The following is an 18,726-nucleotide window of genomic DNA, read 5'->3' on the forward strand; positions in this document are numbered from 1 at the left end:
GAGGTACACTTGGACACAGATAATCTCAAAGCTAACAAACATGGACTACATCTCCAGCATTAGCGACAAATCTTTGATTTTGATTTCATGTGGTCTTACGGTTTACAGTTTATTTACATGTGTATGGGCGCTAAGAGAGCAAAAGTGCAACCAAAACTGTTTGTCCACTCATTTGCTCTTTTTGTCTCTGAATGTTTCACACATCAAAAACCTTCCAATTTCATTATTATTTCCCAGTTCTTCCCTCAACTTCTCTCCTCCCCACACTCTTCACCTCCTGTACCGTTTATTGTCCAGCATATCAGCCTCCTTTTAGTACGTGCTGTTCTCTCTCCCTGTCCTTCCCTCCCTCCTCTCCCTGATTGCCTTTGCTTTCCATCTCTGTAAGCACATTCCAGGCTGTGGTCTGAATCTGGCTGCCTCAGAAGCAGCAGGTTCCCAAACTCTGAGGAAACATCTCTCTGGCAGAATAGAACTGGCTAGAGCTCTTCCTCTTTCAGTTAAAACCATGAACTTGTGAGGCCATGGCTCAATGGACCCTTTTCACGGACTGTGATAACGCGTTTCCACTTTATTCAGCGGCATTATTCTAGCATACTTGCTATTATTTTTGGATTTTTTAAAAATTATTATTTTATGTAAATGTGTCACGTTTATGTGTTTTCATGTCTTTTTAAAAAAAAAGTTTAGTTCCTGTTCAAGTCATGTGGTTCCATGTCATGTTATTTCCTGTTTCCCTGCCATGTCATGTGATTTCCTGTTTCCATGTCAAGTCATGTGATCATCCTGTCTCCCTCCATGTTCATGTGCCTTGTTTTCATTGGTTTATTGTCTTGTAAACTCGTTATCAGTTCTAGTTTGTCATTGGTTTGAGTTTATTAGTCTTGTTATCTTGTTTATAGTTATGTCTGTTCATTGGTTGTCTTGTTACCCTTGTCCATGTATTTATACCCTCATGTTTGCCATGGTCCTTTGTGAGGTATTGTGTTTTTGGAATGTTGGTACTATGGTCAAGTCAAGTCAAGTCAAGTCAAGTCAAGTCAAGTCAAGTCAAGTCAAGTCAAGTCGTTTATGTCTGTTTTGTTTCACGTTTGATTTACGGTTTTTGGATTCCACGTTTGTAATAAACTGCACTTGGGTTCTTCACACCATCTCGTCTTTGTCTGCCTGTCATTGCCTTGCCAGCCATCGTTACAAAATGTACAGCATTATACTTTGTATTATATTACATTGGAATAAGTTTGAAAAAAATAAAATAAAAAAATAGTTACCACACCTGCGTTTTCACAGGTTTCTAATACAGCTGCTGAGGGAGTGTCAGAAAATTTGGCCTCATTCTCTCTTCTGACTGCTGCTCTTTTTTTCTTTTTGAAAGTTTTCTTTTGCTGTTGGAGCAAACAGGTAAGCAAACATTTATTTGCTGTGGTCTCCCATTCACTGCTGTACAAGTTTACCTTGCTGTCGATTAATTTCACATTCCAAGCCTGGATAAGTGATAAACAGTAATGCAGTAAACAAACCAGAAACTACTTCATAGATGTGCAATTATAGAAAATTAAGTGTCAACCATTCATAATCAAGAATTCAAAAATGCTGATGTTAAGGATGCACTCAGTAATTTTTTCCTTGTTAAAAGTATCACCCCTATAGAAATGAATAGTGCTTATAAAATATATGGGGCTTCCATGTTGAGATCACATAACCAGCCAAATACTACTCACTTTATCTTGGTAACCACCCTATCATAAGACACTTTTGCTCTCAAATAAATTAAAGCTGACTGCAAATGACATTGCATTTCTACATTGGCATCCACACCGCTAATATAAGTCCAAAATGACTGCCATATTGGTCAGTGAAAATAAAATAAAATAAATAAATAAATAAATACTGAGTGCACTTTTTGTTATACTACAAGTCAAAGAGAAAAATTTACAGTACAGAAGCAGAACAATTAGGGTAAAGTCATGACAAATCCAATGCCAACATATCTGTTAATATATACTAGTATATATAACAACCAAACTATAATGCAATTCTTAAGCTCATAAACAGAAATTGGGGTTAGGAGTAAAAAGTGCTTCTTGTTTATCATTGAAAAGAAGACCCTCAGCATGAGAAGGCAAGCACTAAGGACCTCTGGGGACAGACAGAAGGACCCTAATGTGAAACAGCTCTCTGGCTCCTGTTTAAGATGCCAAACCAGCTGTCACAACAGTCAGCCATAGTTCAGCTCAGAGGATGAAAGGCCTTCCTCTGTCTCCCTCTTGAACGAGTTAACATCTGTCTGGCCAACAGCTTCAATGATAAGAAAAAAAGACCAAGTGTTCCAACTGGAAAAGACATGGGTGGCTGAGGAAGAGAATCATGGTAGAGAGATGAAAGGAAGAGAGAGCGGGAAGAATGAAGATCTTACAGTAAGTGATATGGAGGAACACCAGAAGAGTCCAGTAAGTTGGAGAGAACAAAACAAACAAGAGCTCAAGATGGGAGTACATACTAGATCAACTGACTCTGAAAACCAAACATCTGATTTCATTTTGTGTGTGCGTGTGCGTGTGGGTGACATTTGTACATCCTGCTCCGTCCTCTGAACTGTGGGTGTGGGGAGTGTAGCGGGCGACACGCCAGGGTTCCATACAACATGTTCTCGGAGAACTGGAGGCTCTCTAGGGAAAACTAGTGTTGATTCTAGTTCTAAGTATAAAGAAAGAGGTTGAACAAAATCTAAAGCTGTTCCAGAAACCAGCAAAACCTCATTAAGGATCTGTTGCAGGCTAATCTAATGTTAATGTTTTGTGAAATACAGTATTTTCACACACACACACACGCACACACGCGCGCACACACACACACACACACACACACAATATATATATATATTGTAGAACACATGCAAAGCTGATGATGCATAAAATATTTATGGTTTTGGTGCTGGTCGTGAAATAAATTAAAACAAGTAAATACTACAACGGAAATACAAACAGAATTAAGTTAAAGTAATATATATATATTACTTTAACTTTTATTTTTGTTTTTCTGTTTCAGAAGTGTCTTTTTCTTTGCAATTCTTCCAATAAGGCCTGCACCCCTGAGTCTTCTCTATACTGTTGTACATGAAACTGGTGTTGAGAGGGTAGAATTCAATAAAGCTGTCAGTTCAGCACATGTGAGGTGTCTATTTCTCAAACTAGAGACTCTGATGTACTTATCCTCTTGTTTAGTTGTACATCTGGGCCTTCCACATCTCTTTCTGTCCTTGTTAGAGTCAGTTGTCCTTTGTCTTTGAATTCTGTTGTGTACACCTTTGTATGAAATCTTCAGTTTTTTGGCAATTTCAAGCACTGTATAGCCTTCATTCCTCAAAACAATGATTGACTGATGAGGTTCTAGAGAAAGCTTTTTTTTTTTTTTTTTTTTTTTTGCCATTTTTGACCTAATATTGACCTTAAGACAATCCAGTCTATTGCATACTGTGACAACTCAAAAACAAACACAAAGACAATGTTAAGCTTCATGAAACAAACAGATTTCAGCAGAGTTTGATATAATGGCAAGTGATTTTCTAGTACCAAATTAGCAATTTAGCATGATTACTCAACGATAAGGTGTTGGAGTGATGGCTGCTGGAAATGGGGCCTGTCTAGATTTGATCAAAAATGACTTTTTTCAAATAGTGATGGTGCTGTTTTTTACATCTGTAATGTCCTGACTATACTTTGTGATGAGTTGAATGCCACTTTGGTGAATTAAAGTACCATTTTCCTTCCAAAACAGCTAAATCTGAACATTATTCCAAACTTTTGGCCACCAGTGTGTGTGTGTGTGTGTGTATATATATATATATATATATATATATATATATATATATATATATATATATATATATATATATATTCACCTCATTCACCCCTCAAAAATAGGCCCAAAACACTTCTTTAGGATATACAGCTTAAAATGCATAGTAGGTCAGGGTCAAATCATAAGGGCATTATGTAACAGGAGTGTTAGTGATATAAGCATAAGCAAGGATACAAAGATATGAGATGCATGAGAGTGAAGTAGACAGCATAAAGCAGCAGCTGATTAGGATGACAGTGTTTTATACAGTGTTTGTAGACAGCTCTGAGCTGTAAAGGTATTTTGCAATCTGAAAGTTGCATGGAAGCATGACCTATAGAAATTGCAAGCAGTTGTCTAAATTGAAGTCATTGCAAAAAGTAATTAAAGTAAATAAAGGGGTCTGAACATTTTCAATCAGGTTACTCTGAAAGAAACTTATTTTCTTAATTGTTTCCTTAACTTCTGAACAGTGGAACAACGTGTATAGATCATCTTACAATTTCCTTAAAAGATAAATTTGTTGTGAAGAGGTTGTAATTTTGAATAATTACAACAACAGATAACAAACACCATCTGTAAACTGTACTGTAAGACCTAGATTAAAACTAGTTCAAAGTACAGTTGAAAGGCTCATAAAAATCATTTGTGTGTTCCATCACTTTGTTTACTATCAAAATATGCTCTCTGAATCATATAGTATTAGTCTAGTCTGGTCTGGCAAACTCAAGTGGCAGCAAATTCAAGGAATCATTTTGACTTTGGGACATCTTATCATTCTCATATAGTTTTATGTGCTTTTTTTTTGTTGTTTTTTTTTCATGCAGGTATATCAGAATATGCAATGCATTACAGACTGTGATTGTGAATAATATAATTATTTAGAATATTTTGTGAAAAGCTTTTGTAACTGGGTTACTACACTGCAAAAAATAAATAAATATAATAATAATAATAATAATAATAATAATAATAATAATAATAATAATGTTTTGCCAGGTAACCGTAGAATGTGCTTCATGTCGTTACATCCAAATGGTGTATTCAGGTCAAAAATATTATTTAATATGACTGAATCAACTTACGATTAGGTTACACCAAGAAATGTCACTTTTAAGAGCCAGAGCAGGCAGAAATAGCTAACAACTTCACATGTTTCCTTTTTACAGTATATGGTTGTTTAGTAGCTTGGTTAAATATTAACTAGTAACAGTATCTTGAACCATAGCAGACATCGCTTGTTAAAAAGCAATCAGATTGATGCGAGAGTTTACGCAAGTCAACTACCTGTTTTTGTATGAGGCACACAAAGAGCATGACATCTGTTCAGTTTTTAGGCTCAACTTTACAGTTTTGGCACAAGAAGGGCCTAGACTTAACATTAGTAAACAAACAAAACCAACCAACCAACCAACCAACCAGCCAGCAAACCAACCAGCCAGCCAGTCAACCAACCAATATACCAACCAACCAGCCAGCCAGCCAACCAATCTACCAACCAACCAGCAAACCAGCCAACCAACCAACCAACCAGCAAAACAGCCAACTAACCAGCCAACCAGTCAGCCAGCCAGCCAGCCAACCTACCAGCAAACCAACCAACCAGTCAGCCAGCCAACCAACCAACCAACCAACCAAATGTCTGAATTGATATTTTGTAACTATATTTATGAATACCTTCGTAACCCCTACAGTGTACTATCAGTGAGCTGTTGCCATCATACACTGCCACATAAACATGCCTCCTTCTGAGAGGTGAAGGATTAGTCCTGAGCCACTCAGGCCACGCCAGGAAAATGACTGCATTGTGAAAAAGCACTACTTGCCTAAAGATCATACTGAACAACTGCTAAAGCCTAATTAAATCTTTAAAATAGGGCTATTGTAATGATCTCCCTATAGGCCTCAGAAAGAAGCCCTCTGCCTAGCAGCAAAAGGGTGATTCTTTATAATAGTTTTGGCTCTGATGTGCTTCTTCTGAGGCTAAATTAACATCCAGACATTTTGGCTACACACAATCAGTGTTTGGGCTTAATAACTGTATTTACTAGCAGGTGTGATACTTGAATTGTCCTCTTTTTAAAACAACTTACAGGAGCGACTCGAATACTGTCTTATGAACTAATAACATAAGTCAAATTCCTTTTCTGTTCTCGCAATAGCCGTCAACGGCTTTAAATTATTTTGGATCATTTGGGTCATGCCCAAACCACAAAAGTGATAGAAGCAGCTCTGTTGGAAGACAGAAACAGGATCTAAAACTATGTGATGACACTGCTCATATCATGGTAACTGAGATACCAGTACCCCAGAAAAAAAATGCATCACAAAAGTGTGTTTATACAGGAGAGAGAGGCTATCGCATTGTATAACGTGACAGATTAGTAGTCCAGTGCTGTTCTGTTCCCACAAACAAATCTTAACCGATCTCATATTTTGGTTATGAGTCCTGAAACTTCAAGACTTTATAGACTTTACAGAATAAAGTTGTAACTCTAGTTAATAACCAAACTGTGTCTGAACCACTCTAAACAGAACTGACAACTGCATTCTGCAGCTGTGTGAATGAGCTGTGTGAACACAGCCTTTTTTGGAGCACCTCTTAATATCTCAAGGGCATTTTTGACCAATGTTCGCTCTAAGCTGTGTGTGCATGAACAGTCAAATGCGGTTTGTGATCATAATGTATGTATTTAATGTAAACACAGCCAGTTATGTCTTATGTGAATGCAAACAGGTGCAATAAAATTGCGGGTATGTGTTAAAATATCGGAACTCTGCACACCCTGCAGTATAAATAAAGCCTAATCTACCTGTTGCTTTCTATTATGTTAACATTTATGAAACAATCATTAAACCGAAAACAACTCACTTCTCTTAATTCTTTGTTATTTTCTATTAATAATCTTATTTTATACTTTTTCTTTATTATTATGTCTATTTAAGAAGAAGAATAAAAAATTTAAAAAAATACTTGAAGGCAACATGCCATTTTTTTTATTTCATTAATATTTACATTAATATGTAACTTTTAATATAGGAGTGTTCAATAGCATATTCAGGAAGTGGTCATCCTCAGCTGCACGATTGGCATGAGGTGTAATTTCTCAGGACAGCAAAGCATGGAAAAGGGACTAAACACTGATTTATGATAATTAAAAGAAAAGAGTTTCAGGTTCCTTAGAACTGTATTTGTCTGACTATGCTTCTTGGCAATACCTCTGTCAAAAAGGAACAAGTCTGCCACAGAATGTTATTGCTTACATCGGTGTGTGCTGCAATACAGTTCGTAAAGGCGCAAGTGGGAGTTCTACAGTGAGGTCGTTGTGTTTGTGAGTGAAGGGTGGGCTGACTGTGCAGCCCTCTGTAATAAAGTTGAGTGGTTTAGGATCAGCTTTGCACACAAAGAGGAAAGCTAACATTGCACATGGCAAACCTTGCTGACCATCCACACGCACACTGTACAATACCACCATTTAAAGACCCAGAACAGCAGTTAGATGTAAACAATGAAACCATCACGGTGGATTAACAAGTGAAAGGCCTCATTTAACATGCTAATTGTACAAACATAGGCAAGAAGGTGCTGATATTACATTTTAAACAGTACCTTTAAAACTAAACGTGAAGGGTTGGGTTGCAAACTAAACTTTGTTTAGCTAATTAAGGTGTTTGATCCATAAACTTGTAATTCAATCTGAAAACATGATTGACAACACATACTGTATGAGCGGATGTGGCAGAGCGAGTTACACTAGATTTAATTCAATGGTCTACAATCTACCCAAAACTGCCGAAGGCCATTTTAATTTGGAAAGAACCTGATGGTAAACAGGACCTGGAGCAATATAATGATTGCTTTGCAACAAGGCTTTCCATGGGAAAGCACCTTCTCTTGGTTTACTTTCAGTTTCTCCTACATTATTATCAGGTGTTTCCTTTTAAAGCACTGTTTTACTGTAACACGTTCATTGTGGAGCAAGGACCTTTCACTTTTGAAATGGCAGGATACCATAAGGGTAATCATTAGCCAACTTTTGTAAATTGTAAAAAAATTACATTGTAAAAAACACAAGCATACACACCTGAGCTGTTTGTCCGGCCTCGGTAGACGTCATCATAAGCCTTCCACTGCTGAGTGACTTGGTACGCATGGATGAAGATCACCAGCACCCCCACCAAACAAATGAGAGGAACCAGGGTGGCCGTACAAAGAGCAGCATATACATTTGGGATGAAGCACCTTTATAGAAAGGAGAAAAGGATTTTTTTTTGTGTGTGTGTGTGTGTATTGTAGGTAAACAATAAAAAGCATTGGAACTTATATTTTTTCAGGTGTATTGTTATGTGTGTGTGTATGTGTGTGTGTGTGTGTGTGTTATTTCCCATTTCTAAAATGAAATGTGGACAAACAATGTCAAGCCCCAAAATGACCAAAAACTGTTTTTCATACAACTTGTGTGCTATATTCCAAGTTTATTCCAAGCATTCAAACTTGGCGCAACATAACGTGCAACTTTTGAATATATGCTAATCAGATTTGAGATTTTGACTAATAACGACCTCTGTCTGTTCCTGATACAAAGCTATTGTATAGCTTCAGGAGACATATGGCACTCGAGTTATATGGACTACTTTTGTGGTATTTCGATAATGCTTTTTTCTGTCTCCATTCACTCTCACTGTATGGAATAGAGCAGCATGAACATTTTGCCAAACATTTCCTTTAGTGTTCCATGGAAGAAAGTAAGTCCTCCAGAATTGTAAAAAAATGTCATTTTTTTTAGTGAACACTCTTTAAATCAACTTTGAACAGATAAGTGCAATGTAGTTTGTTATTGAATGCCTAGATTTCTTAATGTGCTTAAAGACACACAGAAGGCAGGAATCTCCTGACATTCTTTCTCACTGTCTTTCTCTGACACTATTTCTCTCCCTCTATCTGAAGAATTTCTTCCAATCGGCATTTGTTTTTTCTCCTGTATGCAGCTGGGAAAGCTTTGAGAAACTCTTGTTATGGTGTGATCTGTATCAAAACAATCAGCAGTTGCATTCTGTTCACAGGCCAGGCATCTTTCTGACCAGCCAAACATTATGGACAAATACCGCCCACACTTATTTCACAGCAGAGAAATGGCACAGTGTAGCCATAATAGAATTTAAAGCATGTGAAAAGTCTTTAGGCAAATAAACAGACCAGCCATTTTCCACTTGACTTCATCTGATTGTAAATTTGAAACACTGGCTTGTGTATCAAGATTTACATATCTTTACTGTGTTGGTGTTTTACTGAGTGGGCAACCTCTCGTATATTCCACACAGAAAAACACATATTCTTGAAATCAGAAATAAGAATGTAGCTCTTTTTCTATGAACAAATCCCCTTTTTATGGTTGGAAAGAAAGAGATCTCCTTTGTGACCCTAATTTCTCAACTGTTTCTTCTAAACAGTAATACGATTCAGTGTAGAGCAAATAAAAACTTTTACTTCCCTACATCTCAGATTTTTCTCCAGAGGAAAGATAATGTAAGTAATTGTACATAACTGTTTCCTACAGAGTTTCAGAAGAGATCTCAGTAATGTCAAAAACTGCACCCAGATTTTATAAGGTACTTCACCAAAGTTTGAAAAACGGAATTATCTGAGCTGTGTAAGCCACATTAATTTTAGATAAGTTTAATTTGTTTCTATTTTTATTTCTCCTAAAGAAATGTTTTAGGAGAAACATCTGACAAAGTTGATACTAAAATGAAACATAACTGAGAACTCAGTTATGTATGTACTACATTTTATCTTCAAAACTCTCAAAGAGCAATACAATTTTCGTTTGGGCACAGTATCAGTATATCTCTCCTGTGCTGATGTAATGCTAAGGATTAACAATAAGGATGTATGGAGATACGTACATGGAGTGACCAAAGGATAATAATAATAATAATAATAATAATAATAATAATAATACAATCAGAGAAAAATAATAAAGTCCAGAAAGATAAATTTATATATGGGGATGAATCATCTACGAGGTATTTAGCGCAAAGCATTTTTAAAACAGTGCAAGAGAGCAAACAAAACAGTCTTTAATGACACTGGTTGAGTGCTTTGGGATAGACATACAGTATATACAAAATTAAGCATGCAAAATTTAAGGAATTCAAAGCACTTCCAACTGTTTTTGAAACACTGTATATGTGGGTATATAAAATGCATCACTTTGCATTGGTCATTACTTTACATGAAGGGAGTACATTCAATGCATGTGACAATAGGAAGAATATGGTGAATATTGGGTCTGCTTATTCTACTTATAAAAGGCTTGATCCTTTACAACTCAATAATGATACCTGCAGAGTAACCATAGCAGCCCACACAGTGCATCCTCTCCAATTAAGCAGCTTCTCTGGCAGTTCTAAGTCAAAGGATTATCAGGAGGTCTAATGGAACACTGACAGACCCGAGCGGAACAACCAATTAAAATGAATCAATGGGGCTAATCAGAGGGACTAAGTATGGCAAAGCCTGAAGTTTAAGGCAATAATACAACAAATTAGATTTGAAGAAGTTTGGGTGGTGTTTTCCAAAGGTTTACTGCTTAATGTGCAGTATATTTGACTTGGTAGTTACACTAACAATTAGTCACAGTTTCTTGCACCAAAAACAGTCATGTAGTTTGTCATGACCATTTTTCAGCCTCTCTGACCCTAAAAAAAAAAACAGATGTTCCTTTAATACTTTTATTAAAATGCACTCTGTTATGATTTAACTTTTATGCATGTGAAATGAGTAACAACGCTTATTTACAGTCTGAGAATTTGTTGTCAGATCCAGTTTAGTTGCTGCTGCACCATCCTTCAATGACAACCTTTTTTGCAAAGCATGCATTACATTGGCTGGTTCACAAAAAAATCCATGCTGAAACATGCAGCACAAACTATTAGGGCTGAACATTGTTAAAAAAGAGAGAAAAACAATATTTTATTTTAGTGATAATGGTATTTATCCTACCACTTATTCATTACTTCAACATGAAGCCAGCGTTTCTCAACACAAATTAGGCATTGTTAATTTATAAATGTGGGTGGTCAAGTGTTCAATAAATATTTCTTTTTGGACCAAGGAGGGAGTATTGAGTTCTGAAAGTAAGACTACAGAACATCTAACACTTTCATTTAAAAAAGGAATATGAAAATGTGATTTTTATTTTCTTTATTTCACTCCTTTAAGAAACATTATCTTGCTTAATAGTGGCAATAGTGATGTGGCCAGTTTTTTGTTTTTTGTATAGAATGGTTTAATGTGTGTTTAAATCTGCCCTATGTCCTATTAATAGTAACATAATGTATGACTCTTCCCTAGCTTCCCCCACTGAAGCCATAATACGGGAAAAGGCAAGAACTGCAGTGTGCCCTGTGAGGTGACATCATTTGTTTGTCCCGTGGAGAGAGGGTTGTTTGCCTTACATGAGCCAAATGGGAGTTTACTTGTTAAGTGTAGCTCTGAGACAGGGTGGAGATGAGTCTTCTGTTATCACTACAGGCACGGCTGTGCTGAAACTGAACACAGTCACAGCTTGTGACCTCATAAGCACAGAGGAGCTAAAAATAGCAGCTCTGCCCAACTTACAAATAAAATCCGTAGACCATACACACTCAATGTAAATAGGGCAAAGGAGAGAGTGTGAGAGAGCAAAAACCATTATATACAATAACACAGGAAAGGAGCGGCTATAAGTCTGACAGAGGAACAAAATGTGTTTGCGTAAAATAATTTTTTTCAGCCAGAGCACTTCTATGTATGGGCACTTCCAAGTTTTATTACATCATGTCCAAACCAGGCACAACACAATAAAGTGTTGAATAATAATGTAAATCTATGTAAATCTCACGGCCGCATCAAGCGACAGGACATTTAGTCGATTGCATGGATTTTACTCACACGTAACCAGAGCTTTGACTAAACGGCAAAAGGTCTGGACCACACTGCAGCTTAATCTGGCCAAAAACTGCCCACTTAGAGAGGAATAAACCATCTGACCAACACCAAACCGTTGAACTATGTTGGTAACGATGGAACTTGCGACCATAGTTGGCCAACAATGCTTTTGGGAAATGCACCCCTGATTGGCTGTTATTGTCCCATTGCACGCAACATTTTAGCTTTCACCGTGGACAGACGTGTTACTTTTCTCTGGAATCTTGTCACATTATGCCTGGTTAGGACGCAGTGTGAGTGTAAGCATTTTCACAAACTTACAAATCTCCATGAACCAGGCCATAGACACTATGAATACTCCATCCATAACCTCCCAGCAGGACTACAACCAGGATGATAATGACCAGAGCAGGAAGTCCCCAGCTGAGAAGGAAGTAGAGGAGATAGCGTCTCTCTGTGTGCTCATCATTCATCACTAAAATCTGCCAGAAGTTTATGGCCTGGGAAAGACAAGAGAGATGTTACTGGGGTACAAAAAGGTAGATTCATAAAAAGTGTGGCTTATTAGTGTTTTGAAGATCTTGCTCAAAAGACCAGCAAAACTGGTCACCACTAGGTTTCTTAAAGGGATAGTTCACCCAAAAATTTTAATTCTGTTATCATTTACTCCACATGTTGTTCCAAATTCTTATGAGTTTCTTTCTTCTGTTGAAAAGATGTTAGGCAGACTGTTAGCCTCAGTCACCATTTACTTTCATTGCATCTATTTTCTATACAATAAAAGAGACAGTTGACTGAGGCCAACATTCTGCCTAATATCGCTTTTTGTACCCAGAAAAACAACACACACACACACACACACACACACACACACACACACATACACACAAAAAACAATATCCCTTAAACTTGCTTAACTAGCAGGACTTCCTTGATTTTACCAGCTTCACTAGAAGAACCATGCTGGTTGACCAGTTTTACCAGCTAAGTTTTGCCAAGCAAATATAAAACAGCCTGGACCAGCATGGAATTCATAATGGTCTCCAAACATGTAAAATGACCAATCACAGATTGATTTGTTTTTACTTGCTGTTTAGGGGTTGGCTTATCTGCAATTGAGAATACAATAAAATATATTAATTCATATAATGACGCAGCAGTCTGTCTTTTCAGCAGGGAAGACTAGGCACCAAGCACCAACAACAAAAAATAATGGACATCTGTTGGTGATATGACCTCAGCTAATTCATTTTTCTTTTATTGCATCAGGTATTAGTGAACATATTATACCCAAATGTTCTACCTTATTTAGTCTACTTCACTTTAGGTGGTGAGGTACTTAAACAGAGAGTTCAAAAACAACATCAAAGCCTGAGGTGGCACTTTCATCCATCAGTATTTGCTCCATAAATGGGCAGGAATTGCAGCAGCTCTGTTTTGCTGTGCTGGGAACTTGGAAAAGCGATGAAGAGAAAAGAGAAGCTGGCAGGATGCTGTGTTAGCTTTTGGGTGGCCACTCTGCAGTCCCTCTCAGGTTTCTTTGTAATTATGGAAAGAGCTGGCACCAGGCCATAATGATTCCCCTGTCTCTTCACTTCCATTGATCTGAGGCTTTAACCATGCCAGTATAGGGATTCTCTGGCATCTATTGGACAGCTATTTTAGCACAGGCTGATACACGAGTCCCTGTGCATAGAAACAAACTCTGAGATCAACAGTTTTCATTGATAAAATTTTAGAATAGAGAGAGGGACATGATCTCTTCACTATGCCCATTGAGGAGAGAGGCAGACAAAACTCAATGTATAAGACAAGGAGAGAAACGATTATTCAGCTACACTGTCTGAAAAAAAAGTGAGTAGTGGTTGCCTGTGTAAAACTTGCAACCACAATGCAAGGGTGTGTGTGGTTGCCAGTATAGGCCGACTGATAGTGGATTTTGCCGATACCAAAAACTAAGGAGGTGGGAAAATGCAGATAACCGATTAATCGGCCGATCATTTTTAAAAATCGATTTATAGCATGTAAAAAAATAATTTGCAGTCTTTCCTTACTACAATGGGCACAGACATTACTACTATGGGCTACAATAGTCCAAAATTAATCAAATTCCAAATGTAGTTCATTGTTCAACCAAAATGTGCATCCCTATATTGACCAGAATAAAAAAATAAATAAAATGATTTGGTGAATATTGCGGGACTTTTAGCAGTTTAATGGTACATAACAATGCTGTATATGTAAGCATTTGGCAAAATAAGCTTTTTATAGCTACACACAACACATGCGCTGACAGGGCACGTTTCCATTTAGTCACATTTTTCTTTGCCCTCACTTCAATTTAGAACAAATGATTAATCAAAATATCAAAATATGCATTGAAGTGTGGATACAAAAATGGATGAATATTGTCAATAATGAAAGAGCAAATCCCCACCCCAGGCTAGAGGTCTTCTCGGGTCCTAAGATCTGTACCCGACCAGAATCGACCCAAATCACTTCTAACATGAACCCGACATGCATAAATAAAAAAAAATAAATAAAAAATAAAAACCCGACCCGAGACAGCCCCGATAAAATTAGACATGAGTCCGACTCGATGGCAATTTTATTAGAACCCGACTGGAAAATATCGGCATCGATTTTTGGCAATAATTGGTAGTTGTAAAATACATACATTAATCTGTAAAACCAATATATCGGTCTATTCTTCATTGCCAGGGTGTTCTGGTGGGTTCTAGGCCATTGCTAGTGTGTTTTGCTTACAGGTCCAAGTTAAAGGACTTCCAAGTCGCTATGATATTCTGGTCTTTAGATATGGCTCGGGTCCCTCCTTCAATGTAAGTCTATGCGATTTTTTTTCACCTGTTTTATCATCCGCCAGTCTGATTGCTTCAATAAGTATTAACACATCACTACTCAACAATTTTGAAGTAATATGCCCATCGTATAAACAGACCATGGCACATTTTACACTACAGCTGAATGCTTTGGGTTGGACATTTATTCTAACACAACTTTTTATTAGTGATGCTTTCCTTAGTGTAAATGTGTAAATGAAGCAACAATTATTTCTTGTCTAATTATGGCACATCTAAAATGAAGTTGTACTTAAAAGCATAATTTGCCAGCTTAGACTGTTTTTAGATAAAGACAAGCACGTGTTCAAATAATTCTCTCCAGGATACAAATACTTTCCAGACTGAATCATGATTTACCTTTCCCACCAAAACAAAACTTCTGTGATTGGTTCCATGTGTGTTTTCACAAACTCACACCCACCTCCACATCCAGACACTTGTACACGAATCATTATGACCTAGTCGCTAACGCTTTTGGCCCATAATCAAAATTCAAGAATGTTTAAAAACATTGCCTTTTCCTAGATCAACAACTCTATCCTTATAAAACCTATTTTGTTAATTAGCGGTCAGCGTATTTCATGTTATTTCGTGTTATCTTTCAACGCCATTATATCAAGCACCAATAGAGATTACTTCCTCTATGTAAACAGCTAAGCCCCTGGTGTTTTTTTCTTTTCATTTCTTTTTTCTTTTTTTTTTTTTTTTTTGCAGTCATTGAAAAAAAACAAGATAATCCCACTACGAGAAGAAAATAACATTTGATTTCAAGAAGTTCAATTTAGGTGACAGGTATTTCCTTGTTCAGTGCTCAGTTCAGTGGCATTTCAAACTGAAAAGAAAAATCCCTTTACCACATGGGCCCAGATGTTTGTGTTCTGTGTGTCTTTAAGGGATTAAAAATTTACTTTTCTCCTTTAACAAAGCATGTTCTGCCCAAATCCTGTTTTTGCTTCTGGAGGCCTAACAGAACAAGACAACCTTCAGGACTGCTGAGAGGATTATTGGTGCCCCCCTGCCCACCCTCCAAGACCTGTACATCTCCAGAATGAGGAAACGTGCAGGTAGAATCACTCTGGACCCCACACACCCTGCCCACTTCCTCTTTAAACTGTTGCCCTCTGGCTGGCACTATAGAGCACTGAGCACCAGGACATCCAGGCACAAGAACAGTTTTTACCCTCAGGTCATTTTCCACATGAACAATTAAACTGCCTCAGGACTTCCCCATAGTGCAATAATGTAAATACATATCTCATGTACATATGTAAATTCACATATTTAATTCAATAACTGTACATACCTCTACCTTGCACATACATTACCACTTGCACTATACCATTCTGTTATATGTCCTATTATTTGTATGTCTATTTATACTCTTGCCTTGTTTTATATTCTGTGTCTCACTATAATGTTCTGTGTGCACTTGTTTCTCCTAATACAAAAAATAAAATAAAATGAATAATAATAATAATAATAATAATAATTCCTTGTGTACGTGAGAACACTTGGCAATAATTCTCATTCTGATTCTGAATCACACTCAACTACGAGTGATTTTTTTAAAAATTAATAGTAAAAAAATAAAGAAAAATATTCTTCAAAAATCTTTGTTTGTGTTCATCAGAAGAAAGTAAGTCATAACCTTCCAAAAATTGACAGTTCACTGCAAATTTGCCGCAAACTTCTCGCAAATTCGCCAGATAACTTTCACATGCAAATGAACTTTGCTCAACTTGTGGCAAATTGTCCATTGTTGCCAAAGGTTTGACAGAGGTTCACCACTACCGCTGAACAGCTGCAAACTTCTGGCAAACATTTGCGGTGAATCGGAAGCTCATTTGCATGTGAAAATAACGAGCAGCAAATTTGCCACAAATTGTGGCAAGTTTGTGGCTAGTTTAGATTTTTTTGTAAGGGTACACATCTGGGATGGCATGAGGATGAGTAAATGATGAGAGAACTGTAATTTATGGGTGAACTATTCCTTTAAGAACAAGTTAAAGTTTAACAAATTTAACAACTAAAGTTTATTTTTTAGCAGGTGCCAATATTCCTACTTTTTCCACATACGTTTTCAGTAGACATTTTAGATATTGATATAAAGTTCAGAGTGGTTTTAATGCATTGCTATGCAGCTGCTTGAGTGTTTTGGGTAGTTGCTAGTTGTTTTGCTAACTGGCTCAAGTCAAAAGACCTTTCCCACAAGTCTGGTCCTTAGATATAGCTTGGGTTCTTGCTTCAATGTAAGTTTATAGGATTTTTTTGTTTGTTTGCCATCTTATCATCTACTAGGCTCAAATTCCAATTGCTTACAAAAGTATGGTTTGAGTCGAGTTATGCTCAGAAGGTTAATACTTAGGGTTAGCAGTTTAAAAACAAACCCCTATCCCAGTAAGCACCACTTACTGTATCTAAAAGTGCATTGCTTTACGGCAAAGTGGCAATAGTCAGATGACGTGCCCTAAGAAGTATCTGAATCAAGCTTCCTGTTCATGGTGCGATTTTCTGTGTAATGTGCAAGCATTTCCTAATTTTTTAACAAGATAAAAACAAAAGGCCTTATGAGATTACTTCCTAATTACACTTACAAATACATATCAGAGGGAGAAGTGGAACCACAAAACTGAGTTTCAGATGAACTTTTTGGGGCTTATGAGATTTTTAGCTCAAGGGAAAGGCACTGTCAGTCTGTTTATTGTGTAAGGGCAACCAAACATTGACGAACTAATGAATGGCAGTAAACACATTTATCAAAGACAGTGTGTGATTGATAAAATGTGCAATTACATTTTTTTATATGAAGTTAATGCTCTACTTAAGTAAGTGTGTGCTTCAAACGAAACTTTCTGCCACACCTTAAACTGACCTGTAGTAAAAACTTTACTCTGCATTATTCTACTTGTGGTGTTTTGTATTTTCAAAGGACAATTAATGTAATGAAAGTATAATGAAAGTACAAAAAGGTAATAAAAGTGCACAATTACGCACTGACTATTGACCAGCAAATTCTGTTGGAACCTTTAAATCTAATCATGAATCTTCTTTCCATTGCTTATGAAGTTAAAGGGATAGTTCATAAAAAAGTTGAAATTCTGTCATTATTTACTCACCCTGATGTAATGTAGTTTGAAACCCATATAACTTTTTTTTCTTCTATGGAACACAAGACTAAAAACTTTGAAGATTCTTCCTAACGTCTTCTGGAAGAACTTCCATGGAAGAAAGTAAGCCATGCGGGTTCAGAAACAACATGAGGGTGAGTAAAAGATGGCATCATTTTTATTTTTGGGTGAACTATCCCTTTAAGGATCAACTTTACAGTAGCATTATGGAATTATGAATTGAGGAAGCTGAAGTGAATTTCATTACTGATAATAAAAGTTTTACCTGTATGAGCATCCAGCTGAACTGGCTGAGGTGGAAATAATGGAAGAAAAGTCCAAGAGTAGCACAGCTGTCCTCTGAGAACATCTGTCCCCGGAAAGCAGAAACCAGGAAACAAATCTGAGAAACATAGAGTGACAAAAACATCAACAACCCCGGGCTCCTTATACATTCAATACACAGTCAGCAGAAAACACACTCTCAGATGATGCAGGCATACTTGTTCAGCATTCATTTCTACCTCTCTCCCAAGACCTATAGTCCCAGGACAGCATCTCAGAAGTCTGAGGCTGTTCCTGAATTATGTATGCTTATAATTCTTTTCATGCATGTTTAAAGAGCTGACACTGTCAGATACATCTCCACCAGATGTCTGGGACACAGTTACATCACACTGCAGAATGAAGAGCCCAAGAAAGGCAACAGCTGAAAAATCTGTGTTTGTGTGTACAGGTTTCAATATATTTGTGAGTGCCAAATTTTTGAAAATGTCCTCACTGATATAGAGAAACTTGTTGAAAACCCACTAATGAGGATATTTTAGTTACTCATCACTACTAAAAAAGGTCCAGGAATAAGCCAAATCATGTTTAGCTTTAAATCTACCGATGTGCGCAGGTTTCTGTGAGGTTAGGTTTAGGATATAGAAAATATCATTAGCCTGCTATGGAATCAATAGAAGTCTATGAGGTGTCCTCACTT

At 37.0% G+C, this 18,726-nt stretch overlaps 1 protein-coding gene across 2 annotated transcripts in view; it reads right to left on the reverse strand.

Annotated features, from left to right (window-relative positions):
* Nucleotides 1-18,726, reverse strand: part of LOC127436647 (adhesion G-protein coupled receptor V1) — a 214,255-nt gene that overhangs the window by 25,260 nt on the left and 170,269 nt on the right. For both annotated transcript variants that reach the window (XM_051690924.1, XM_051690913.1), the window contains exons 83-85: nt 18,028-18,144; nt 12,095-12,273; nt 7,926-8,083 (exon numbers count right to left, since the gene is read on the reverse strand). In XM_051690924.1, the coding sequence (XP_051546884.1) occupies nt 7,926-8,083; nt 12,095-12,273; nt 18,028-18,144 (454 nt within the window). The remainder of the gene's footprint in view (nt 1-7,925; nt 8,084-12,094; nt 12,274-18,027; nt 18,145-18,726) is intronic.

Source organism: Myxocyprinus asiaticus, chromosome 4 (genome assembly GCF_019703515.2).
Source record: "Myxocyprinus asiaticus isolate MX2 ecotype Aquarium Trade chromosome 4, UBuf_Myxa_2, whole genome shotgun sequence".
NCBI lineage: Eukaryota > Metazoa > Chordata > Actinopteri > Cypriniformes > Catostomidae > Myxocyprinus > Myxocyprinus asiaticus.